Source organism: Metarhizium acridum, assembly GCF_019434415.1.
Source record: "Metarhizium acridum strain ARSEF 324 chromosome Unknown scaffold_568, whole genome shotgun sequence".
NCBI lineage: Eukaryota > Fungi > Ascomycota > Sordariomycetes > Hypocreales > Clavicipitaceae > Metarhizium > Metarhizium acridum.
In genome coordinates this window covers 1,182,468-1,207,827 of record NW_027094041.1, presented here as the reverse complement: position 1 = coordinate 1,207,827, position 25,360 = coordinate 1,182,468, and the positions used below count along the sequence as shown (strand labels likewise).

The window sequence follows — 25,360 nt, the reverse complement described above, 5'->3', positions numbered from 1 at the left end:
TGGAACATGAGTGCGGACGTGGTATCCATGAGAGGTACGTTGTTCCGTACATTCAGTCCCGGAGCTCCTCCGGAAAAGAAGGGCACAGAACCTAACACCTCGGTACAGGCCAGTCGCTGGGCGAAATGCAGTTTGGGGTCGCCAACCTGCAAGGACCTACTAAAATAGGACGCGTCGTCGGCATCCTCGGACTGAGAGAGCCCATTCCCAAGAACCCGTACGCCAGCGAGTTTATCCTGAAGAAGATGCTAGATAGCAAGGTGATTTCCGATGCTGCCTTTAGCATGAGTGTGGATGAGAACGGCAAGGGAGCTATTACCTTTGGCGGCTACGATACCAAAAAGTTCGCGGGCCCGCTTGAGAAGTTCCCGTTTGCTTCTCAGACATCAAATAAGTAAGTGATGACAAGGAGAAGTCTAGAAAACTTCAAGACTCTGTCTCGGGGAGACGGGCCGGGAGACTAACCCTTCGTACGTTCGCAGCTACGTCGTCAACATGAAGTCAATCTCGGTGTCTGACAGCACCCATGCCAGCCATGTCATTCCGGACCAAGGCCTGACCATAGGACTCGACACGGGGTCCCCGGCCATCGCGATGAAGAAGGCCATCTATGACGAGGTTGGGAGGGCATTGGGAGCCACAATTCCAGAGGGCAGCTCCGTGCCGGTAATTAACTGCACCTTGATGCAGGACGCCCGCATCACGCTGGCCATGAACGACAAGGTGTCCATCAGCATCCCAGTCAAGGACTTTGAGATGGACGTTTTGAAGCTCAAGACGGGAGGCAACTGCCCGGTGGCGATCATTTCGAGAGACTTACCTGCTGGTAAGGCAAGCCACGAAGAACCTTACTTGTACCTGGACTAATGTTGCGATTTTTTCAAGATATTTGGATTGGCGGTCATTTCCTGCGCAGGGCCTATGTCGTCTATGACTCGGCTCGTAAGAACATCCACGTGGCTCGGGTTGGGAACTGCGGCTCCAACGTGGTGGCCATCAACGGCGGCGTTCCCAGCGGGCTTGTCGGCGAGTGCGCCGAACAGCCGCTCGGCCCGATTCGCGCTCCGGATGCGCCTGGCGACCATTAAGTCGATGGTGGGAACGGCGGCTGGGGCTTGATTCTGCCCCCAGCCTAGCGGCTCCGCAGGTTTCCGCCGGCCAATTTAATTTTAGCTTTGGGAGATATGTTATGTCCATGTTTTGACCGCTATTGATGTCCGCTAGAATTAAGATTCTGCCACCCCTTCAACCCCTCCAGCGAGCCGCCAGGCCCCATGTGACCGACCAGTGACCACATGCACCTTTAATGTCAACTGGGACATGGGCTACTTTGCTCCCCCAACGCAAAGTGAAGGCAGAGTGAACGCCGAGTTCTCCTGCCTACATCATTTCGTCTCCATTTCGTCTTGTGCTCGGCGTCGTGCTCTCCGGAATTTCCAGCGCAAAAGCCGCCCTCTGTGCCTCTCAGACCATTGGCGCCAACAACTGGCGAGCATGGAACCGAACCGTGCCTGGCATGACCCAGTCGTTGAAATATACAGCAACCTTATAACCCCCGGGGTACGATGCTTTGCAGAGGGATACGACCTAGCCAATCGCCGCTGGTACTGTCTGAAGGTAGAAGCTGAGATCGAGGATAATGAATGGCTCTCATCAACAATTGCAGGGCATATTCGACAGTGTATTACGCCCAACATCAGGCGGAGCCACCGTGGAATACAGTCCGGATGAATGCAGAGGGTGACCAAGTAACTTTTGACTGCCAACCAAATGAAAACGTCGACAGACCAATCAGAAAGTCGCTTTCTTACGGGCACAAATGCACCGATAGACTGCCAACCACGGCCGTCGAAACCCTCCAGAACTTGACCTACATCAGCCGCTCAGCGGACCGGTGTACATGGCAGAACCAAGAGTGCGTCTTCAAGCGCATCGAGTTCGATGTTGATGTACAGGTTATCGAGGACGAGATTCGGACGCGCGAGGCTCTCATCCGCAGCATGGGTTCAATACCAGCGGCCCCGGTTCACAGCGAGATGGCCAGGCGCTTCTGCCTCGTCCCCATTATTGCCGTTGTCGTGGCCGACAGAAGGCCCTGGAAGTCCGGCTCGGTGGCAGGCATCCTGATGCCGTATGCCGGCGAGGATTTGGAAACTTTGGCCCGGAATAGCAACGACCTGCCGCTCACCCTAGCATGGCTTCTCGACCTGGTTCGCGGCGTCGGGGAGCTCGCGGCATGTGGTGTGCAGCATGGCGATATCAAGTACTGGAACATGGTGCTTGAGACGACGGGGCGGTTGGGGCTTATTGACGCTGGCTCCGAGGCTCCAGGGTACGACGGAGACGCAGGGGCTTTGGGGAGGCTGTTGCTTTGGTGTCTCGAGAATGCGCGGGCGTTGAGACGGGATACGCAGGCCAAGGCAATGGTGGTTGCAGCCGCGAGTGCGCTTGTCGATGGAGATTTCGATGGGGCCGTTGGCTGTTTGTCTGCGAGGAAATAAGTTGACCAAGGAGGATGAGGTTGGAAACGATGGATGAATAGGGCAGTGTAGATGATGCCAAATGTCAACTGGTACGCCGTACGGAGCTGCAGCCAATATCAGTTCCCTGCACTTGCGGGTCCACCTTGACATGAGCAGGAAACGCTAAAATTATGTCAATACATGTAATACCTACCTACCTAGGTACCTACCTAGGTAGGTAGGTACTTAAGTAGGTATTTGCATGTACATACGTTACCCTAATGCCGGGCCTCGGTGCACAATTATACAGACATTGTCGCTGTGCTGTTTGCTGATTGGACTGCACCTTGTCATCTAGATTTTCATCAGACGGGCGCGACATCATTTTGCCATTTAGTTTGTAGCCTCCAATTCGCCCAAGGCGCAATGTCAAGTCGGAACAAGCTCATTGATGTCATTTCATTACTGACTTGATGAGGCATCTGCAGGGCCCTGCGATCGACACTGCAAGAAAGCCGGCCCGCCATCGCAAGCTCGTGGCCTGACCCCACCATGTCGCCATTTCCTTTTTTTCCATGGCATCGAGTATCATTCTCATTCTCGGCTCGGAGCCTCAATTGCCCCGCCACCAAAACAAAGGGCCAACTTGTCCGCCGTCGTCCGTCATGACAACCTTTGAAATTCGGATCAACTGCCCGCCCTTGCGCGAACTCGTCCTTCACACGGGCTCATGGCTCTTTCTTTGTGATGATGAGGCGTGAGCGCCTTGTCTGAAGACCGGTACCTGACATTTGCAACATTGAAGGGTCCTGGTCCCACTTCCACATAAACTCTCAGCAGATTTATTTCTTCACTTTTCTTCGCTTTTTATCGTGCGCAGGAAATCCTGTCCCTCCACCACCGCGGCCAGCAGTGAACTTGCAGGCGTTCTTATCCTGTTCTTGTGCAATATCCCACGGTTATTGCTTAGCTTCTCCCTCCTGCCGGAGACGACATCACCCAGAGCCCGTGTCATGCATCCCGCGGCGGAATCCGAGCTGCGAGGCCAAAACGCCGACGGCGTTGCGTTTCGCGCGAAGCCGCACCACGTCCATCGAACCTGGGCGAGGACCTTCTCCTCGATCCCCGAGCTCTACATCCAGCCAGAGACCCTCGCCGAGGTCGAAAAAGTTGTTTCTCTCGCCCAGACATGTCGCCGGCGCATCGTCACCACCGGCTGCGGCCACTCGCCCTCCAACATCACCTGCACTTCCAGCTGGATGGTCAACCTCGACCGCTTCAACAGGATCCTCGCCGTCAACTCGGACACGGGCCTGGTGACCATGGAGAGTGGCATACGGCTGTACGCTCTGTGCGAAGAGCTGGAGCGCCACGGTCTGGCCATGCCCAATTTGGGAAGCATCAACCAGCAGTCCATTGCTGGCGCTATTTCGACGGGAACACACGGGAGCAGTGTGCGCCATGGCCTCATGTCTGAAGATGTGCTGTCTCTCAGAATCACACTGGCCAATGGGACAACGGAATTCTGCTCTGCCGAGTCGAATCCGGAGCTGTTTCGAGCCGCGCTTCTATCTCTCGGCGCATTGGGCATCATCACCGAGATCACCTTTCGCGCGGTCCCCGCCTTCAAGCTCAAGTGGACGCAGACTATTGACACCGACTACAAGCTCTTCAAGAGATGGCCGCTTGACCTGTGGACGCAGAGCGAGTTTGTGAGGGTGTGGTGGTTCCCCTACACGAGACGGGCCGTCGTGTGGCAGGGAGACAAAACCACGGAGCCCGAACAGGATCCCCCAGTGAGCTACTATGACGGATCTCTGGGATACTACGTCTACCACAACTTGCTCTACCTGGCGCAGTTTGCTCCTCGCATCCTCCCCTGGGTCGAGTGGTTCGTATTCGGCATGCAGTACGGCTTCGCCAACGGGTCGGCCACGACCGCCGTCCAGCCGAGCCGAAAAGCGCTTCTGATGAACTGCCTCTACTCGCAGTTTGTGAATGAATGGGCAATTCCCCTGCACAGGGGCCCCGAGGCGCTGCGACGACTCGGCTCCTGGCTGAACCGCCTCACCCCCGACGACCCGGACTACGTCCCGCACAACATGCCCTTCTCGGCCGACGGGCTGTATGTGCACGCCCCGGTCGAGGTGCGGGTTAGCGACACGAGCCTCACTTCCAACCTCCGTCCCTACCTGGACCCAACTGTCCCCGACGGCCCGACCCTGTATCTCAACGCCACCTTGTATCGACCGTACTGGCGGGACCCGCCGTGCCGCGACCGCTACTACCAGGCGTTTGAGTGGTTGATGAAGGACATGGGGGGCCGGCCTCACTGGGCCAAGAATTTTGAGACGTATCGACCTGATATCGAGGCCATGTACGGCGAGAGCTTGGAGGCGTTTAGGAGGATACGCGACGGCGTTGATCCCGAGGGCATGTTTGTCGGCCCATGGCACAGAGAACGCATCATGGCACATCTTCCAGGGTCCAAGCTTGGGCTGGAAGAGGTGGAGGTTTCAAGAAACAAGACTGCGGGCGGCGGTCTAATGATGTCGGGACATGTTTGAGGGGTTGATAGATGTGGCCTTGGCTGCCTGATTGAAGCTTTTTCCCTTTTTTTTTTTTTTCCTTTTGTGTTTATTGCATGTGCAATTTTTATTGCATTAGCGGGCGGAATAGGTCTTTTACGACGAGACGGACTGTATATAACGATTGCTGAGCATCAATGCACGTAAGCGCGCAGGACATGCATCCTGCGTCAGAACACGCCAAGTTATGGTTTGGTCATTTATAGTGTAGGCCTTTTCGATGATGGTGTGCCTTTGTCGAGTGAATTTTGTGCCAAAGTCGGCAGTAGTTGTAACGGCAGTCGCGTAGGTCGCGTCGTAGGCGAGGACACACAGCATCGTCAGCCGCACTTCTCACCTGAGCAGGGCAACAAGAAGTTGTCGTTGCGATGAAGGCCCATTTCCGGATCGTGTGGTCTTTAAGCCGCTACCTTTGGGGGACGAAGCCTTGTTGTATCTCCAGTGTGAAGAGCCGGGGAGCACATTCTGTGCCCAAAGCTACATTAGAAGCCGAGTTTACGGGCCAAGTCCCATGTAGGGAGGCGCTGGGAGGTTGTAGCGTAGGGCACCAGTATCTCCATCGCGAAAGACATAGCCAGAAACGTAACCAATGCAGTGCCACATGGCGACTTTATTACGCGATGGGTGATGTTGCTCAATCCTGCGACAACCATTGAGCCGACGACGAATAAATGGGGGGACTTTAGTATGCAGTGCAATATCATTGGAAGGTTCCGCTGCACATCCTCTTCCACCTCGGCTCTGAACTTTGCTCCAAACTTGGAAATCATGTTTCAATATTGCCAGCACCCACTTGGCCACCTATGCGCCCCAGGAGAAATTAAGGTTCCCTTGGACACGATGGGCCCTTTTCGGTAGTTATTCGGAAATGGTAGTCTGGCTGCTTTTACGCACACATGGTGTTTTGCACTTGGCATGTATCTCAGGTAAAATCCAAGATGGCTCGCCGTGCGCCATGCCATGCGCATGCAGCCGAGACAACAGGTCGGGGGCCTGGTGATGCAGACAATCCCGCCACGTTGTTCAGCTGCGACGCAGATGTCTAGCCAGAACACCTCTTGCTTCAATTGTAACTGCTCAGCAGGTGGGAGCGCATGAAAAGGGCACCTGGGCTGAAAGGTCGGCCATTGGCCCTGCACTTGCACCACGGTGCTGCAAGATGTGATGCAACCCAGCAATTCGATTTCAACCGAGTACCAGGACCACCTTCAATTTGGCTCGTTGTTGGCTACATGTGACAGAAAGCTGTTGGACGAATTAGGCGTTTTCTGTCAAGCCGGTCATTTGCTTTTGGTTGTTATGCTAGTTTCTTACAGGGCTACGAATTGGGCTCTTGGTGGCATTTATGCAAAGGTATCACCATCAATACAACCACTTTCTGCAAGACGGTTATTAGCCTAGTACATGCCAATTAAAAAAAAAAGAAAGAAAGAAAGAAAGAAAGAAAAAGGCCACATCACCAACCAGTCTCAAAATCACTCCAAGACTCAACTTGAAAAGCGGTTCCGGCCACGAGCACGTCACCGCGCTCGTTGGCTGAAATCCGGCGGTACTTGAGCCGAGCAGGGCATGCATGGCTGACGATGGGCTGATGGCAACCGGTTCCGTCGAGACACTGCCTCTCGAGTCTCCACTTCCGGTGTGGACTTGGCCGTGGCCCCGAGGCCAACACGGGAGCGGGTAACCGTTGCCCCGAGTCAATGTTGACCGTCGGAACCGGGAAACGGCTTGGCGGCGGCAACCCCAAAACGGAAACCAAAACGCCGAGTTGCGCACTCTACAACCCCCTCCACGGACAGCTGGCGGTGCCTTGCATCTAGGCCCCATGCTCAAAACTAATATCAAATCTCAAGAAAAATTCATCAACGGCATCGTCCGTCCCCACTCCATCGTCGCCCCAGTCCGACGCCGCGCAGGTGGACCACGCAAACATTTCCACCCTTCCCCTTTTGTTCACAAGCATTAGCCTCCAAGTGTCGAGGTCAACGCGGCCATGGAAACGAAACATCTAGCGCCAAGCGCAAGAAAAAAAAGGTCGACATGGCCCCATAAAGCGCGGCCTCGCAAGACTCTCAAACTCAATGCTGTCAGTCCCGGAATCAACACGCGGCCGTGGACGACCAGCCTTGCGCGCCGCCACGATGCTTGGTGAGCCCGGGGTTTCCATCCGTCTGGTGTCTTTTGACGCGGGCTTGCGGACAAGGTTTCCGTTGGCCCCGTCTGACGGCGACGGTGATCCCTGCGGGCCTGTCATTATATCGCGACGAATATACTTGGTCATCTGTGCTTTGGAGAAATAGGCATCAAGACACCCTGTCTCCTTGCCTGCATTCCACCATGTTTTCCAACCCCTGAGGAACATTTTTTTTTTTTTTTTTTCGATTCCGCTCTAGACCTAAAGTTTTCCTTTTCCTTTCTCTCTTTTCACCAAATTTGCCAATTTACGGGGTTGGTAGTAGAAGGGGAGAACAAACAAATTACAACTGGGTGTAAAACCCATTGGTGCTCGGATAATGGCGCATACGGACAACTCGTTTGGTCCGAATCTACCGGGTGTCTTTGACTTTACCATTCTCTTCGAGCAGAGCATCCTCTCCCTGCTACCCGCATGCATCTTCATCCTGGTCGCGCCGTTGCGCACTTGGACCCTCGTGCATTGTGATACAGTTGTGTGCTCGCGCAAACTGTTCCAGGCAAAACAGGTGCGCGCTTATTGTTGAATTCCATCAGGTCATCACTGATATATATGTATATATACAAAAGAAAACCTTTTTCTAATAAAGACGTCTTTAGGCCACCATTGCCGTCTATTCTTGTCTTCAGCTCGCCCTCGTCGCCTCATGGTCACTGCCATCGACGCCCAAGACAAAAACGTCCATCGCAGAAGCAGTCATTGGCGTCCTGGAAGCCGGTGCCATTTCGGCGCTGTCATGGGCTGCGCACCACAAGTCGGTCGGGCCGTCTATCCTGCTGAACCTGTACCTCCTTCTCTCGGCCGTCCTCGACGCCGCCGCCGCGAGGACGTACTTGACGCGGCAGGGGGATCTTGCAGCCATTGGCGGCGTGCTTTCGGCTTCCCTGGCCGTCAAAGCCGCCCTGTTGGCCCTCGAGGAATGGCCCAAGGAGCTGGTCCTCAAGGACAAGGCTGCCGCCGACGAAACGGCCGCCGGCGTCATCAGCCGCGGCGTCTTTTGGTGGCTCAACCCTCTGCTCCTCGTTGGAGCAAAGACGCTGCTTGCCGTCGACGACATCGGCGCCATCGAGGACGAGTTTGACTCGGCCAGACTCCTGCATCAGCTTGAGCGTGTCTGGGACAATGGTGTGTAACTGGGCCCCCCTTTCCTTGCCAAATCCTTCATCATCAAAAACACGCCTTGGCTTACACGGGACCAAGACGCCAAGACCGGCAGTTGGGCCCTCATGAAATGCACGTTCCTGGCGTACAAGTGGCAGTTCTTGGCCGGCATCATCCCGCGGCTATGCTTCACCGGCTTCACGGTCGCCCAGCCGTTTCTCGTCAGCTCCGTCGTCAGCTTTGTCGGCGAGCCCGAGGACCAGCAGGCGGCCCAAGTGGCTGCGAGTCTCGTCGGCGCCACCATGCTCGTGTACGTGGGCATCGCGGTGAGCAACGCGGCATACCGCCACATGACGTACCGGCTTCTCACAATGTACCGGGGCGGCCTTGCCTCGTTGGTGTTCAAAAAGACGCTCGGGCTGGAGGCGTCTTCCGTCAGGGACTCGGCGCCGGTGACCCTGATGAGCACCGACATTGAGTCGATTGTCATGTCGGGCGATGCCATCCACGACATATGGGCCAGTTTCATCGAGATCCCCCTGGCGATATTCCTGCTGTATAGGAACGTGGGGATCCCCAGCCTCTTTATCCTGGTTCCTGCATTCTGTAAAGACGACCCCCTTTTTCTCTCCTTTGTTTGAACTTTGCTGACTCGCCTAGGCACCTCTGCTGCTGGTGCATTGGTCTCCCCAGCCTTGGGCCCAGCCCGAGTCCAATGGAACAAGGCCATCCAGGAGCGCGTCGGCTCCGTCTCGACAATGTTGAGTCAGATCAAGGGCGTCAAGATGATGGGCCTGACGGACCTTTTTCACGACTCGCTGCAGACTCTCCGCGTTGACGAACTCAAGCTGGCGGTCAAGTTTCGATGGATACTAGTCCAACTCAATTCGTTTGGTAAAGAAGAAGAAAAAACATTTCCCCTTCTGCGGCATCTTGATACTCGCACTCGGAGGGTGCTGACCCCCCCTGTTTCTTTAGCAATGGCATCTGAAGACATCACGCCCGTCATGGTCATCGTCGCCGCCATTTTCTGGACCAAGGCGGACGAGGGACTCACAGTTGCCGAGGCCTTCACCTCCCTCTCCATCATCGGCATCGCGGCGACGCCGCTCGTCAATATCCTCATTTCAATCGTGCAGCTATTCGGTGCCGTTGGCTGCTTCTCCCGCCTCCAGGCATTCCTCGCCATGGATGAAAGAAGGGACTCGCGGGAAATGGCTCCCTCGACCGTCTCTTCCACGCTGTCCCCCGCGGACGCGGATTCAGCGTCAAACATCGAGGCCGAAACCCGCCCGTCGCTGGACTCTTCAATGCCCGCCGTGGCAATTGAAGGCGCCACCTTCACAGTCGGGAAGAATATCAAGGTTCTCACAGACATCAGCATGGTCTTCCCACAGGGAACCACATCCATGATTGTCGGCCGCGTCGGCTGCGGCAAGTCATCGCTGCTCAAAGCCATCGCCGGCGAACTGGCCCTGGCAAGGGGTCGCCTCGTCACCAACGCGTCCTCCATGGCGTACTGCGACCAGCCGCCGTGGCTGCAGAATTGCTCCATCCGGGACAACATCGTGGCACAGTCCCCCCTCGACGAGAAGTGGCTGTATACCGTCATCGAAGCCTGTGCGTTGGGCGAGGATATCTCCATGTTCCCCATGCGGGACTTCACCATTGTCGGCTCCGGAGGCGTGGCATTGAGCGGCGGCCAGAAACAACGAGTTGTAAGTCGCCCCCGTCAACATGCAAAATGAAACCCCTGTTGTGGCACAATCAAGAGATTTTGACGGTTGGAAAATCAAGGCCCTTGCCCGCGCCGTATACTCGCGACGCAGCCTTCTCCTCCTCGACGACGTATTCAGCGGCCTGGACAGCACTACGTCCAAAACCGTCTTCCAACGCGTCTTGGGCAGAGACGGCCTCGTTCGACGGCTGAATGCCACCGTCATCTTGGCTACGAACCATGGTGCGCTTGCAGTTCCCCCAACCACAAATTCCCTTGGACATGAAACTTACACTTTGGGGGAAAAAAACAGTCAACTTGCTCCCTGCAGCTGACCACATTACCGTGCTCGGTGACGGGACCACTGTCCGGAACCAGGTGCGCTTCGGCTCAGTCGACCCCTCGGAATGGGGCATCTTGGAGAGCGACACCGACGTTGAGAGCACCATGACCGTCTGCGGCTCTGGCGAAGCAGGGTTGGAAAAGGTCAAGGTATCCCAGGAAGCAGCCGCCAATCCATCTCCAAAGACGGAAGCCCATCTCAGTCGGCAGACGGGCGACCTTGACTGCTACAGCATCTACGTGCGGTCCTTGGGCACAATGGCCATCGTCATGCTGCTGATGGGGAGTGTTTTGCACACCGCCATGGTCAAAATGCCGCGTGGGTTTCTGCCAGCACTCTGCGTCCCTTGGAAATACAAGAGAAGAAATTTTCTCAGCTGACCGTCATGTAGAGATCTGGTTGAAGCTCTGGACGCAAAAGGGCACAGGGCCGACAGACTACGCCTACATGGCCGGCTACGTCGGGTTTGCGCTTGCGTCGACGACATTCGGGGCTCTCAACATGGGGTAATGATTTCTATTGCGCGATTCCCCTCGTCTTGCTCGACTAACAAAGCCCCCAGGTACTATTCTCTCGTCGGGGTTCCCAAATCCGCCATCCGTCTTCACGACATGCTCCTCCGATGCGTCGTCCGGTACGCACGCCAAAGCCCCCCCTCAACCTCCAGACGTCACCCCTTGAAGCTAACAAGCCCAAACAAGAGCACCATTTCACTTCTTCACCAGCACAGACAGCGGCATCACGCTCAACCGGTCCGTCAACCCCCTCCCCCCCAAATCTCGCACATGCGCTAAACTCCCCCCCTCCAGGTTCAGCCAGGACATGACGCTCGTCGACAACGCCCTCCCCATGGCCTTTCTCAACGTCACGACGCGTACGTACCCCGACCCTTCATCCTCTCCGAGCACCTCCTCTAACCAAGACCCTCCCTCCCGCCAGTCTCCCTCCGCGCCCTTGCGGAAACAGGCCTCATCGCCTCCGGGGCACCCTCCATCGCCGCCACCATCCCCATCTGCTTCCTGGCCCTGTACTTCATCCAGAAGTACTACCTCCGCACGTCGCGCCAGCTGCGCCTCCTCGACCTCGAAACGAAATCCCCGCTCTACACTCAATTCACCGAAACCCTCGCGGGCCTGCCCACCATCCGCGCCTTCGGCTGGGCCCCCTCCTTCCTGGCCGACAACCACCGGCGCCTCGACGCCTCCCAAAAGCCCTTCTACACCATGTTCTGCACCCAGCGCTGGCTCCAGGTCGTCCTGGACCTGTTCGTCGCCGGCACCGCGCTGGTGCTCGTCTCCGTGGCGCTCCGCGCCCCCGGCCACACGACCAGGGGCGCCGTCGGGCTCGCCATGGTCAGCCTCATCGGCTTCAACCAGACGCTGACAATGGCCATCGACCAGTGGACGCGCCTCGAGACGTCCCTCGGCGCCGTCGCCCGCCTCAAGTGGTTCGCGAGCAGCACCCCGGACGAGAACAAGCCGTGCGAGCGCGCCGCGCCGCCCCCCGCGTGGCCGACAAACGGACACATTGAGCTGGAGCACGTCGTCGCTGCATACAGGCACGTCTTCCCCCCCCCGCTTTATCCAACACCCAGCCGAGAGAAACTAAACCGCCTGCAGTGACGAGACCGAGCCCGTCCTGAGGGGAGTGTCGCTGACCATCAGGGGAGGTCAAAAAGTCGGCGTGTGCGGCCGCTCCGGAAGGTGAGAAGAAAGGCCCTGCAACTTTTCACACCGCCGAGAGAAACATCTAACGGCCCCGCCGCAGCGGCAAGTCGTCGCTCGTCCTGGCGCTCGCGCGGCTGCTGGACATTCAGGGGGGCAGCATCACCATCGACGGGCAGGACCTGGCCCTCCTCCCGCGGCGGGCGGTGCGGTCGCGGCTCACGGGCTTGCCGCAGGACGGCGTCGTGCTGCGCGGCACGGTGCGGCGCAACCTCGACCCCCGGGGCGCCGCGCGAGACGACGGCCCGCTGGAGGAGGCGCTCCGGAAGACGGCCGTCTGGGGCGCCGTCGCGGGCCGCGGCGGGCTCGACGCCGACATGGCCGGGCTGCGCCTGTCGGCGGGCCAGCTGCAGCTGTTTTGCCTGGCGAGGGCGCTGCTGAGCCGCGGCGCCGTCGTGCTGCTGGACGAGGCGACGAGCAGCATCGACCCGAGGACCGACGACGAGGTGCGCAGGGTGGTTCGCGACGAGATGCGCGGCAGGACCGTCGTCGAGGTCGCGCACAGGCTCCAGCTCCTGAGGGACTGCGACTTGGTCGTTGTCATGGCGGCCGGCAGGGTCGTCGATATCGGCGACCCCGAGGCCTTGCTGACAAGGGAGGCGAGTGCCTTCAAGGCCCTGTGGGAGAGTCGGCGTCTTTGGAAAACCAAACAAAAGTCGGCAACAACATGACGAGATGCACGAAACGCGGAAAAAAAAAAACACACACACACACATCAGGTCGTAATCGTATTCATTAATCCCTACATCTACAAGCAATCCAACCCCAACTCCCACACTCCGGCCAGTACCAGCAAGTCCTTCTCCAATATAAAGCAAAACATCTATGGCGTGTCTTCAACAAGTTCAGATGGACCGCACCCAAGACGGCGGGGGAAAGCAATGTCTTCTTTGGGATTCAAGAGAAGCGAATACGAAATAAGTAGGAGAGAGAAAGTAAGAAGGTATCGACAATCGAGATTTTGTACTGGTTTCTGGTCTGTGCCACCCTTTTTTTTTACATGGCGTGTGAATTATACCCAGGCGGCGCCTTGTTCGACGTAGGAAGCGAATCATGTTCGGGGTGTCCACTCCAAACCGTTTCATCCGGCAACACCAAGTTGACCAACTTTGGTGACCCTTTCTGCTTTGAATTTAACCTCATCGTCTAGAGGCCAAATTGCTGCGTGCGAATAGCTGGGGAGACCAGCTTCGGCAACTGATATTAATGGCCCCGACTTTGACTTGCGCTCGTGCGACTTCGCTCATCCTCCTCCTCGATTACGTCGCTCAGCCTCGTTGGATGATGATGCCGCGGAACAGTCTCCCAGCCAGGGGCACCATATCCCTGCCCAGAGTAGTCCTGAGGATCTGAATAGGCACCAGTCCACCTACCCTCGCCCTCGGACGTTGATGCAGGCTCGTGGGCACCACTGGGCGGGTTTGTCGTTGCCGGCGTATCGTAATCGTCTGCCTCCGGATCAGAAACCGAAGCTCCAGAGGGCGGTGCGGCAACAAAGGGGATTTTCTGCCCTCGAGAGTCGAGAACAAAGTTGCCCGCAGCGTCAATAATGTACTCACCTTCGCTGAATGCGCCCTCTGAGCCGCCGGATCTGCCTCGGGCGTGCGACTGCCCCTGCTCGTGGGGTCTGTAATAGGTGCCGCTGGGGCCCGCAGTCGTTGGTGATGTTGCTGAAGGTGGCGCCTGTGAGTGCTCGGGGCCGTAGCTTTGAGGGTACTCGGCTTGATACGCCTCCGTCTCCCTGGTAGTGGTGCCTTGCCGGCTGACGCCGCCATGCGTCATAGGAACAACTTGTACGCCGCCAACAATGGTAGGGTGGCCCGACTGTAATGACAAAGTTCTGTCCCGTTCCTCTTGCTCTCTTCGTCCGAGTTCCTCCCAAGCTCTGCGCGCTTCTTCCTTGGAAATCCGCAGCTCCTTGCGCATCTCAGTAAGCTGTTTCTGGGCCTTGGACGTGCCTCGCTCATGGTCGATGGCATCGCGAATGGCATCCGCGCGGTCTCGTCGTTCTCTTTCAAGCGCCTTTTCGAGCATGCCATTGACCTCCTGGGCTCGTTCCAGCTCAGCTCTGGTCTCAAAGAACCAACGCTGGAACTTCCTCTCTGAGCTAGCGCGTAGCCGTTGTAATTCTACCACCGCATGAAACAAGTTGGCACCGGCCGCTGACAAGTCAGTAACTTGCCGCGCCAGTTGCTGACTCAAGGGGTCACGGTTGATGTCGTCCTTGTTCTGCTCTAGTTTTCTAATCCAGTAGCTTGTCAGGCCCTCCCAATGAGCAGACAGCGTTTCCCAGCGCTCAAAGGCATGGGGGAACGAGTTCCTAGGCTTCGCAGGCTCAGTGGGTTGAGTTGTGGGTTCCGCTGCGGCACTGGCCTGCTGTTGGGCCCGCGGCCGGCCGCTAGATGTGACATATGTAGGTGATCTGGTAGGTTGTTGTGTGGCGTTGGGTGCAAATTGTGCAGGTATTCGCTGCTCTGCTGATGTTTTAGCCGTAGGTACAGCGGCTGGGGCTCTAGGACCATGTGTGGCTTCTTGGACAGCTTGTCCATGACCAAGGGGTGGTGATTGGTGCTGCTGTTGCAGTTGTTGCGGCTCTGTGCCGCTGGGTTGCCCGGCAGCAACGCCAGCAGATCGACGTTCGGCATTCCTTCGTCGTGTTTCATCCAGCAAACGCGCTTCCTGTTCGGCTCTGCTTCGTTCTAGAGCCAGCTGTTCGGCTTCTGCCCTCTGTCTCGCTTCTCTGGCAGCCCGTTCTTGCATAATCATCCTCGGCCCTCGAATCCCAGACGGCGAACTCGTCGGCGCAGGCCCAGCTGAGGGACGGCGGGTAGATGCCGCACCATTGCCATCGGAAGTAGCAGGAAGTCCGCTGGTGGCAGCCATCAGATCCGCCATATCAGCGGATTCCTCGACGACGTCTGGCGTAAAAGGGTTTGGGTGCCGAAGAGCCTCTTCAAGAGCAAAAAGAATAGCACTATGGGTGTTCCTAGAAACTCTGACAACGGGGTGCGGCTCGCGCCGATCCCGGCGGGGGGGAGAGTGAGGCCCGGATTGGTGCTGAGAATGAGGTCGATCCGAGGAAATGTCCTTCTCGAGGCTCTCTTCTAGATCTTGGGAATTGTTCCGGTGGAGACGGGCTCTGTCCTCGAACAGAGAAGAGCTAAGGCCAGTGACAGACGAGTCTGGACGTGTCCTGGCAAAAGGGACGGGACTCGGAGAGAAGCCAATTGAAGCTGCGGCAATGTGGACTTGACGCGGCTCTGTACTGGCCGGACTCGGCGAGGGAGCTGACTCGAACCTAGGGGTCCGGCGAAGGGATCGTTGGACTGAGGAAGCTGGCGTGGAGAGTCTCGAGACAGGATCTGGGTCCTGATGATGCAATGTCTGCTGGGTGGGCAGCAAAGTCGAATGCTGCTGGCGTTGCTTGGGGTAAGATGTAGGCTCGTGGTCGTGGGTCTCGTGAGGGTCGTTGAAGAGAGACTCGGGTGGCTGGGAAAAGACTCCTGAGGCCGTTGGGGTTGGGTGTGATGGAGACAAGGTGGCGAGCTCACCACCAAGTCGTGGCGGCAGCGAGACGTTGGACGTTAGACGTTGGCCGTTAGATTCGCCTGGGTCCTTGGGTTGACGGAATTGGGAATCGAAGATTGGCCAAGATGAGCGCGAGGAGCAGGGCACAGCGACGCACAGTGCAGAGGTCTGGCCTGAGACCAGAATGTGTCGAGTCTGCCGTGTGACGTCGGAGAGCTTTCAGACTTCGAGAGGGCCCAAGCAAAGATAAAAAAAGAACTGGCTGGAATGCAAGCTAGGGATAAAAAGAGTCGGGACGAGGCAGTCATGGGTGAAAGAGTGCCGGCACCCAAATGAGACAAGAAGGGCATTGAAGGACAGAGATGGCGGCGCACAAAGTGACCCCGAGGTGAGGTGATGTCAAAATGTGGTGGCAGGGGAAGAAAAAAAAAGGCGGCGATCGGATTGGAAAGTTGGAGTTGAACGTCTGCTGCTTCTGTCTGGTCGAATGTCAACGGCGGCGGCGACGAGGTGACAGGCAGTTAATGGTACCAGACCAGACATGGATGGAACCAGAGCTGAGGCTGGTCGGGGCCGACGGGGGTAGGCAGGCAGGTGGGCAAGTGGATCCGGGTTCAAGGCTCCCATGTCAACTTGCACCCACATTGAACATCCAAACTCCAAAAATCGGGGGCTGGAAGTTCAAGGTCAAGGCGCAGCTCTGTGCAGCTCTGTGCAGCTCGCAGTGAGCAGATGCGCGCCACGCAATTGGGGCCGCCCAAGGCCTCGCGAGACGGCCGCAATCCCTGGCGCTTGTTCAATGTTGCGGCTGGGACTTGGGAGTCTGATCTGGCAGCGAGGATATCAGTTCAATGTGACGCCGTACTTTGTGTACCCAAGTCAGGTACCTGCCTGGGTCAGGGAGGCACCTGGGTACCTCGTACGTGCTCATGTCGCAGCCCGACGGGGGCCAGTTGACAAAGTCCTGCCTCGACGCTTGGAGCCCTCAACCCACACCACGCCAACGATGTTATCTCTTGCCAGAGAAACGCCGTCGCCGTCGACAAGTCTTTTCGACCAGCTATGGCTGGCCGTACAATGGGAATGAGGCGCAGCAACGGGCGGCACCCAGCCGGCCCCAGACTCTCTACCACGTGCGAGGTACCCCGAGATGCGCGGTACGTACCAGACATGTCCCGTCCAGTACAACTCAATCTGGGGTTGGGCGGCGCAGAAACGGTCTGGTAACTGGCTGAAGAAAGAAGGAAGGAAGGAAAGAGAGCAAGACATGCTCTGAAACAGCTGCGCAAAAGAACTTTTACGTCGGCAAAACCAGAGTCTCTATTAAGCTACCAGATAGCCAATCCCTACGGCAGCAATCCATCGTCTCTTTCCCTCGATTGCCTCATGCCAAGCTGCTGCAGCCAACTGCGACCGTTTGGCGCCAACAATATGCATGGTTCCGGTGGCAATCAACTTGGTGAGTTGTTCAGTTTAATGCCGCTCGCTACCTTAGTTCCGGGCGGCATCGAATGAGTATCCGGGGGCCAACCAACCAACGCCCAAACCCCGCAGGATTTTTCACCCTCTTCGGACGTTTTTGCATCCGTCGTGTCTAGATCAAGGTCACGGCTCACTTGTGTGGTGCCAGAGGAAAGAGAAAGTGAGAGAGGCCTGGTGGTCATGTGTGTGTATGTGTGTGTTGCTCTCGTGGATTGGAGTCGCATGGGTGCAAGACGCATGGATCCCTGGCCTCTTGCGGTAAACCAACAACTTGCTTCTCAGATGGAAACTGCAAGTCAGTCAACCAAGACTTTGAGAAACAAAGGGAAACTCTTGCAAGTGTCAGGGTTGTCGAAAATTTGTAAATTAATTGCTAGATGTAATGCAGAAAGGACATTGATTCTATCGGCAATACGGAGTATTCTCCCGAGAGAAGTACATTTGTATCTATAAAGTAACGCCCACAGTTGACACTTCAAAAAGAGAAATCCAGTGGCAGAGTTGCTCCCTACTCCTCTATCCAGCAAGTATGAACAGGCCGTACCTTATTTCAACAGCCAGAACCCAGTATACAGTTTTGGTTCAACTTGTTCAACTTGATTAGCCCCCAAACCAGCATCACCGCCTCACACTCAACTTCTCAAGTAGAGGACGCTCAACTGCGCTTCCGCCAGAGAGCAACATCTTCCAAGCATAGTGCAAACCATTGACTCCATCGAACCGTCTCTGGCTTCCCAAGCCGGCCAACCACACAGGCCATTTCTGTCGACGCAATGTTAACCTCCGTCATCACCGCCGCGAGGACAAGGGTCGTCTCGCAATGCGTCAACGGTACTCCGTACTACGTACCTTGCAGCAAACCCGGCCACACTACCGCGGCCAAGATGCGACAATCTCCCACTGAACAAAGGAGAATCCATCCACTTCCAGATATCAATTCCCTTTTTCGGCAGGCCATGGGCGCGCGGGTAACGATGGACGGCTCGGCCCTGGGCGTCGGCGAGCGGCCGGGATCCTCAAGGTCAAGTGATTGTGCTGTTTGAGCGGGCCAATCATGCCGCGCGTAGGACATTTTGCGAAATAAGCTCTCGGCACTGGGACATGGTGCCTTGGAGGATATGGAGATTTGACAGCCGGACGGTTTATACTCGATATATACGATGAACAAGTAATTATTTCTCAAAATCATTTCATCTTCTTTATTTAACCACGTCTATGGAATATCATGTTGAACGACATTGAACCCTGTAGCAAACTTCCATCATACAATCTCATCGAGGTCTCATTCAGGTACAGACGTCAGGCCGAGTACATAAAACAGCCATATTTACAGACTTTAAGATAACATTCCCATTCCCATTCCCATTCCATTACTTCCGTTTGCCCAATCTAAGCAGTATCCAAAACAATAACCTCTGCCTCCTCAGACCCAATACTCTCCACGACCAACTTATCACCAGCAAAGACGCCCTCCACAAACGCACCGTCGCCTTCCTCCAGCTCGGCGTCCTCGCGTCCATCCAGACGGATCTTGGCCTTGCCCCCCTTCAGCATGGGCAGGTGCACAAACACCTTTCTCTTGTTCTGCTCGGTGGCATTCGCCCCGACGACCCATTCAAACGCCTTCTCGGGCGCAATAATGCCGGCGCCCATGGCGAAGTCCGCATGGATGGGAATGGTGCCCTCGACAACCGCCTCGGCGTCCTTCTCCTGCTGCGCCGTAGCATCCTGCCCGCCCTTGAGCGGGCTCAGAATCTTGACAAAGGCCTTGCGCTTGTCCTCGTCGTCAAAGTGGCGGGTGTGGTAGCGCGGGGCGAGCCCCTTCTTCCACGGAATGGCCCAGATCTGCAAAAAGTGCACCGTGTCGCTCTTGTGCTCGTTGAACTCGGAGTGGGCGATGCCCGTGCCGCCCGTGGTGAACTGCACGTCGCCGCGGTGCATCCTGTAGAACTTGTCCGACTGGCCGCCCTCGCTGCCCTTGGTGAGCATGGAGTCGCGGTGCGTCAGCTCCCCGGAGAGGATGTAGCTGAAGATTTCAAAGTCCCGGTGCGGGTGCGTGGGGAAGCCCGAGTTGGCCTTGACGCGGTCCTCGTTGAGGACGCGGAGGGACCCGAACTGCGAGAACTTGGGGTTGTACCAGTCGGCGAAGGAGAAGCTGTGGTACGTGTTGAGCCAGCCGTGGTCGCTGTGGCCGCGGGTGCCGGACCGGTGCGGCGTGATTTTGGCGTTGCGGAGGGCCGATTTGGACATGTTGGCGGCCGACTTGAGCATGGACAGGTCGTCGCCTTGTGTGCTGAAAATGGTGAGGTTGACGGCCTTTGACAGGGCTTGTGTCAGTGTGTAGTTGAAGCTGGGTGCGATGCTGATGATGAGGATGGAAATCGAAGCGATGACAATGGCCACAACGGTCGCGGGGCGAGACATATATACTTGCCGGGCAGGGCGTCTAGAAGTGAGGAGAAGGTTCGCGGGGAAAAGATGGCTTTTATCAATAACAATCTACAACGTGTGCATAATGGTTGGTTCATTGATATATAATGGTATGAAAGTTTATATGTGCCATGTGTAATTACCGTACTGTTGCCGTTTCGGGCTATTAGCAAACGATTCTTAAGCTCAACGTAATCGGCGCTGTTCCCAAATAGGACTACGGTGGGCGCGATTGGCCAATTGCGGTTCTGGCTTTGAGCGGATTACGGGATGATGACTACAGAGTATGCGCCGCCGTCTGAGAGTCTCGAGTCTCTGGAGCTTTACCTAATCTTTCTCAAGCACAAGCTCCAGGTTGCAAATGCTTCATTGCGCCCACGTGATGAAGTGGGGTGTGCAGAGGTGCGTCAGCGTCGTCGAATGGTGTGATGCGCTGGCATGTGGCTTGTCTGCATGGCTGCGCTATGAGGAGCCACTGCTGTGCGTGTTGCTTGCAGGGAATACGTCTGGGTTGATAAAGTCGATCAGCGTGGGCTCTTGATGCCCAAACTGTCGCGACGGGGATGAGCTATTGCGGAACCATCAGTACACCTCACAACTGGATTCAGCGCCGTGCATTGATCAAAGATGAGGGAGACAATGATGATGGCCCCCAGAGCCATTTACAGTTGTTGGGGCCAAAGAACGAGGAATATCCCCCCAGAATCAAATACTCCGTACGGAGTAAAGGCAGGGCTATTGGGAGCCGTGGTTGAAGGATACGTGGTACCTACTTTATCAAGCATAAACCCAATGATAAGTTATCTTTCTAACGCTCACGCCATGTCGACTATTTGATTTTGGTCAAGTTGGGATGCTCTGTGACGTCAGACGAAGCCTGACCCTCTCGGGTCGCGTGCCACGTATCCGGTACAGACAGAGCCTTAACTTGCAAAGTACGCTAGAGCTGCCAAGTCAAACAGCAGCACTGTAGGATACATAATTTGAAGTTTCAAATTTTAGCACCAGAAGAGTTAAGAATAGAACAGGCGCAATAACATGCGGCTTGGCATCTGCTTTACCTCCGGGACCTTACCCACGCCGACTCAAGTATGCGGCCCGCGAGGCTGAAGCACCTCCACCAAACCCAATCAATATAACCTCATTCGTATGTGTTGACTACATCCTACAATGGATGGAGCCGGTGTGGTGCCACGGCCGAATCCCGTACCAATTCACATTTGTCTTCCTGGTAAGTGCGCCAAGCTTCTTCCACCGGATGTGTTATTTTGGGCTTGCATTTGGCCGGCCAGAAACGAGATAGTGTTTTTTCAAAAGGAAAAAAGAAAAAAGAGATCTTCGCATAACGGGTAGGTAGCTACGAACCAGCATCAATCGTTGTTGAAGATGGGCGAGCACCATTTCATACTACCTAGGTACCTAGGTAGTTATGTGGTCTATGCTGGTGCTGGTGCACGTTGGTGGCGCACGGCAGGAAGGTGCTATGGGTGCTGTTGAAGGACTCGTCAGAATCTTGACCAGCCCCCAGTCATGGCCATGGCAAAGCTACGTACTCCGTATTCGGTAGAGAATAGAACACTGAGAGCACCGACTCCCGTCCAGCCTCACGTATCGAAAGGCTGCCTATGCGTACGAAGCACAGAGCATGGGACTATTGAGTAGACGTTGCACAACCAGGCAGTATATGTTATGCCCTTTTTAAGATGGTGCAGATTGGCCCGACGGCCCAGGGGTCGACTGACTGGTGCGGCGCCTGTCCCAACCACCCAGTGGAAAAGAGACATCTGGAGGCGGCCTTGGCCCCGCCACCTCCAACTTTGACATGGACGGGAGTTGGGAGCCGGGGTACATGCGATCTCATTTGCCCGGGTGTTCCTTCCTTCTTCGGATGATATTTTGACTGTCAGCGCCATCGTACACACACACATTTCCACACTCATCTTGAATCTTAAAAAAAAATTCGATTCGGCTCCCCATCACTTACTTTCCTCCTCTTACAACGTCCCTTCGCGGCGGAACTTGGACAATTTGTTGTCTGCAGCCTCAGGTAAGCCGTTGGTCTCTCTTTTTAGCCCTCTATTGTCTCTCCAGCCGGCGGGATCGTCCGCCCACTAGTCTGGTCCGCTTTGCCGCTGAGGGCTCCCTCAGAGCCCGCCCAAAACCCACATGTGCACTCCGGACGTGGGGCCGGTGGCTGGATGCCCAACATTGAAAACGCCCAGCTATCCTGAGCTCAAGCGTTTTTGTTTCATCATTGGTGCCTTCACGCTCTCCCAGCCTCGTCAAAAAAAAAAAAAAAAAGAATTTTACTCTCCCAAGTCCAACCATATCTGAGTTAATTCCCTCTCGCATCATGTATCCTCATCTTGCATTGCATTTGGACGCCTCAATTGGCCGCTATACCCAAGTGGACCTGACCTGCATCGGAATGCGTCGACGATGAACTTCCAAAACCTAAACTTTGAATATGTGGAAGCTCCCCGTACGTTGACACTACACACCGTTTCTTTTGACCTAATCTACTTACGGTTTATTTGATGCCTCCAACGCTAGCTCGACGGCTTGACTGATGGCTGTGTTCTGTTAGACTGGTTTCCGCCACGAGAAATAGTGCCTTCTGTTCACACCGCCAGCGACGACTCGGAATCAGCTCGTCGCCTGCGTCTTTCTCAGGATAGCCACAAGCGGTTAGACTATCGTCAAAGTCAGTCGTTCTCGCAGCGGTCATTGTCACCACAGCTATCCATTCTGCCGAAACAACCCTCTCCCGCCTCACCTACCCACTCGTCTCCAGAGCTGTATGGTCCAGATAGGCTATTGGGGCTCTCCGGTGCATTCCAGTCAGAGCGACAGCCACAGCCAGACGAGACGGCTTTAATGTCAAACCAAACGGTTCGGTTTGACGAGGCTCAGCTGGCAATGTTCGCTGCCGACAATGCTGCCCGTATGGACGGCTTGAAAGATGAACTGGCTCTCGCTGCGGGTAAGGTCACTCCTGGCGTCGACGACACTCCGTATATTCAATACGCTCTGGAGGCGTTAACTCGCGAAAGAGGAAATAACACCACCAGCCAAGTACCCATTCCTTCACCTCCTTCAGAGACGTATAATGAAAGGTATCAATCACGGAGCCCAAAGTTCATGGCCAAGGGGTTCGCTGCTCCACCAATGGCGCCTACTCGAGGTGAGCGGTTGCCCTCACATGAACTGCTCAATTCACCTCTTTTACACCAATGCCAGCTTGACACTCCTGAGCTGCCACAAGACCGAGGTTTCTCATATCCTCAGCCCATGGCGGCTCCATTGTCTCAGAAACCGTCTTCCACGGACCATTGGATTCCGGTGGATAAGAACATGTTGCAGACTATTGATCCTCGAGGCCGTACATATCCGCCTTTGACTTTCAAGCCACGAATTTTACGACCATTCTCAATGTTAATGTTAATGACTCTATGCGCACTCATGATGGCAGCACTGATATTTTCCGCCGTGTATTCGCGGAAAAATGAAGGATTGACGCCCTACCCTGGCAGTATATATTCGGGTCAATATTTTGTATTTCGTATCTTGCCTCAGCTGTTGGCCGGGGTGGTCCTTATCTACGCTCAAAACATCATGGCAGCATCCCTCCGGATCATACCATTTGCAACTTTGGCCGAGGAAGATCCTGAGAAACGATATCTGGCCCTATTTCGGAGCCTGTACCCGACATCCTTTCTCCTTCCTCAGCTATCAGGCCCCTGGCAGCTCAAAACCTTTGGCATAGCCACTTGGCTTGCCAATTTCACTCTCCCACTACTGAGCGCAACATTTACGTGTATATACGTGGACGGCCAGGGACGATGGATATGGTCAGCTACTCAAGGGTTGATCTGGGTATCAGTTGCCCTGTATGCTATTCTCTTGGTTGCTGCCTGCATATTAATGACGTTTTGGTTCGGCCACTGGACTGGACTTCTCTGGGATGCGCGCTCCGTCGCAGACCTGATCCCACTGCTGCATCGCACCAACACCATGAACAGCTACCGGCGCAAGGGCCTCTATGAGCGCAACTGCGACTACAGGGCAGAACTCCGAGAGCGGTGGTTCGACCGGCTAGGATACTGGCAGAATGGGGACATGACGGGGGGCGTTTGGCACGCGATCGGAACATCGGCCGTGCCGGCAGACGGCGGCGCAGAACCACGATCTGAACGTCGAAGCAACAGTCTCTCCGTCGGATCCCACATGACGGCTTCCTCTGCACTGCTAGACTTTGAAGGAGGCACGTATCTGCCATGGTGCCTTAGAGACGTGCCACTGGTGTCATTCATCCTTGTGACCAGCGGCCTGCTGCTAGCTCTCCTCATCGTGTCTTTCCTGCCCCAGACAAAGCTCGAGTCCGGTTTCGCGCCTCTCCTCACTGCACGACCGGATGACGCAGCCTTCTCTGCAGCCAACTTCCTCTACAGCTTCCTGCCCGCCACCCTGGGCATGATCCTATTTCTGCTATTCCAGAGCCTTGACCAAGCACTACGCATTCTCCAACCATGGGGCGACATGACCTCTCTCGACGGTGCCGTCGCAAGCCGCTCCATTCTCGCCGACTACGCCGCCTGCCTCTCCTTGCACGCACCAGTGCGGGCTCTCCGCAACGGCCACTGGCGAATCGCCGTCATATCCCTCATGTCCACGCTCTTCATCTTCATTCCCATTCTCGCGGGCGGCCTGTTCATGGCCCTCACGGCCCCGACACAGCAGGTCCGCATGTTCCCGAGCATGCCGGTCTACGGCGTCCTCGTCGCATTCCTCATCCTCTACGTCGGCTGCGCGTCCCTCCTCGTCCCCCACCGCCGCCAATTCTACCTCCCCCACGGCGTCACCACCATCGCATCCCTCGTCAGCTTCTGCACCGCCAGGGACCTTTACGAGGACCCTGCTTTCCGCTCCGTCCGGTCCAGGAAGGACCTCGCCGCCCGGCTGGGCGTGGGCCGCAAGGACGCCCGCGAGGAGAGCATCTGGTTCTTCGGCGTGCTGGCAGGCCGTGACGAGAAGCGAATCAGCGTACGGCGAATGAAGCGGTACACTGAAAAAATGGCAATGACGCGATCCATGACCTCCATGGTCTAACAAGTGAGAAAATCGACGACGTTAAACGGGCACATAATGACTGGACTTTTACCGGATTTTACGAAAATTTTCAAAACATGGCATTGGAGTTTTTGGGGCGGGCCTTTCCTCCTTGTAATATTGTGAGTCCTTGTAATATTGTGAGTTTTCCTTCCTTTTCTTCTAGGCCGTTTTTGCATTTTGGCGTTTTGGGTGGGGATAAATGATTGATGGATCGACTGGAATGTTTGACGGCACATGAATGAAGCCGCATAGGGATGTACGTGAACACGGCGCAAAAAGTCCCCAGGTAATGAATTTGTCTGTTCCAATATACCTGTATGCTATAGAAACACAGCGCATAGTCATTCACGAGAAGAAAGAAAAGGCATTTCGTCCTGGAACGTAGTGAAACACACAACTTTGGCCAAGTCGGCGTTTCTTTCTTCCTCCTTCGCAAGCCGCTTTGCCAGACAAAAAAAAAGCGAAACCGGCGGAATAAAATTTGACAGGTCGCATTTGCCCACAACCTCCATACCAGCACCTCCCAGGAATGCAAAAACACGTACAAATAAACATTCCCCCATCGTCGTGATAACTCGTTTAGTCACTTGCAAGGACATACACGCCCTAAATTCATCAAATAAACAGCAATTTTTTTTTTTTTATGTCAACTACAGGAGCCCGCGAGGGCTCATATCCA

At 55.7% G+C, this 25,360-nt stretch overlaps 9 protein-coding genes across 10 annotated transcripts; 6 read left to right on the top strand and 3 right to left on the bottom strand.

Annotated features, from left to right (window-relative positions):
• Positions 1-6: 6 nt before the first annotated feature.
• J3458_019743 (uncharacterized protein) lies at positions 7-398 on the top strand (the record flags this gene model as incomplete). Its single annotated transcript, XM_007813026.2, has 2 exons — positions 7-34; positions 109-398. The coding sequence occupies 2 exons, from the start codon at positions 7-9 to the stop codon at positions 396-398; spliced, it is 318 nt and encodes a 105-aa protein (XP_007811217.2).
• Positions 399-594: 196 nt separating this feature from the next.
• On the top strand, positions 595-1,088 carry J3458_019742 (uncharacterized protein; the record flags this gene model as incomplete). The annotated part of the gene is made up of 2 exons (XM_066121666.1): positions 595-826; positions 886-1,088. The coding sequence occupies 2 exons, from the start codon at positions 595-597 to the stop codon at positions 1,086-1,088; spliced, it is 435 nt and encodes a 144-aa protein (XP_065973283.1).
• Positions 1,089-1,643: 555 nt separating this feature from the next.
• Positions 1,644-2,501, top strand: J3458_019741 (uncharacterized protein; the record flags this gene model as incomplete). Its single annotated transcript, XM_066121665.1, has 1 exon — positions 1,644-2,501. One exon carries the CDS (start codon positions 1,644-1,646, stop codon positions 2,499-2,501), a length of 858 nt encoding a protein of 285 aa, XP_065973282.1.
• A 558-nt stretch (positions 2,502-3,059) lies between these two features.
• Positions 3,060-5,262, top strand: ALO1_2 (D-arabinono-1,4-lactone oxidase). Its single transcript, XM_007813027.2, has one exon. It carries the CDS (start codon positions 3,476-3,478, stop codon positions 5,027-5,029), a length of 1,554 nt encoding a protein of 517 aa, XP_007811218.2. The 5' UTR covers positions 3,060-3,475; the 3' UTR covers positions 5,030-5,262.
• A 2,301-nt stretch (positions 5,263-7,563) lies between these two features.
• J3458_019739 (uncharacterized protein) lies at positions 7,564-12,800 on the top strand (the record flags this gene model as incomplete). Its single annotated transcript, XM_066121664.1, has 13 exons — positions 7,564-7,752; positions 7,844-8,369; positions 8,445-8,951; positions 9,006-10,063; positions 10,143-10,305; positions 10,376-10,723; positions 10,797-10,911; positions 10,968-11,039; positions 11,107-11,157; positions 11,215-11,279; positions 11,345-11,885; positions 12,025-12,108; positions 12,173-12,800. The coding sequence occupies 13 exons, from the start codon at positions 7,564-7,566 to the stop codon at positions 12,798-12,800; spliced, it is 4,347 nt and encodes a 1,448-aa protein (XP_065973281.1).
• Positions 12,801-13,332: 532 nt separating this feature from the next.
• Positions 13,333-16,284, bottom strand: J3458_019738 (uncharacterized protein; the record flags this gene model as incomplete). Its single annotated transcript, XM_066121663.1, has 2 exons — positions 13,333-15,852; positions 16,189-16,284. The coding sequence occupies 2 exons, from the start codon at positions 16,282-16,284 to the stop codon at positions 13,333-13,335; spliced, it is 2,616 nt and encodes an 871-aa protein (XP_065973280.1).
• Positions 16,285-16,584: 300 nt separating this feature from the next.
• On the bottom strand, positions 16,585-16,926 carry J3458_019737 (uncharacterized protein; the record flags this gene model as incomplete). Its single annotated transcript, XM_066121662.1, has 1 exon — positions 16,585-16,926. One exon carries the CDS (start codon positions 16,924-16,926, stop codon positions 16,585-16,587), a length of 342 nt encoding a protein of 113 aa, XP_065973279.1.
• Positions 16,927-18,310: 1,384 nt separating this feature from the next.
• J3458_019736 (uncharacterized protein) lies at positions 18,311-19,668 on the bottom strand. The gene has a single exon (XM_007813030.2). It carries the CDS (start codon positions 19,561-19,563, stop codon positions 18,529-18,531), a length of 1,035 nt encoding a protein of 344 aa, XP_007811221.1. The 5' UTR covers positions 19,564-19,668; the 3' UTR covers positions 18,311-18,528.
• Positions 19,669-21,727: 2,059 nt separating this feature from the next.
• Positions 21,728-25,307, top strand: J3458_019735 (uncharacterized protein). Of its 2 annotated transcripts, XM_066121661.1 has the most exons (2): positions 21,728-22,051; positions 22,157-25,307. In XM_066121661.1, the coding sequence occupies exons 1-2, from the start codon at positions 22,009-22,011 to the stop codon at positions 24,676-24,678; spliced, it is 2,565 nt and encodes an 854-aa protein (XP_065973278.1). In that variant the 5' UTR covers positions 21,728-22,008; the 3' UTR covers positions 24,679-25,307. The 2 variants fall into 2 exon arrangements, with proteins under 2 accessions (XP_065973278.1, XP_007811222.2); XM_007813031.2 differs by having other exon boundaries at positions 21,728-25,307.
• Positions 25,308-25,360: the final 53 nt, after the last annotated feature.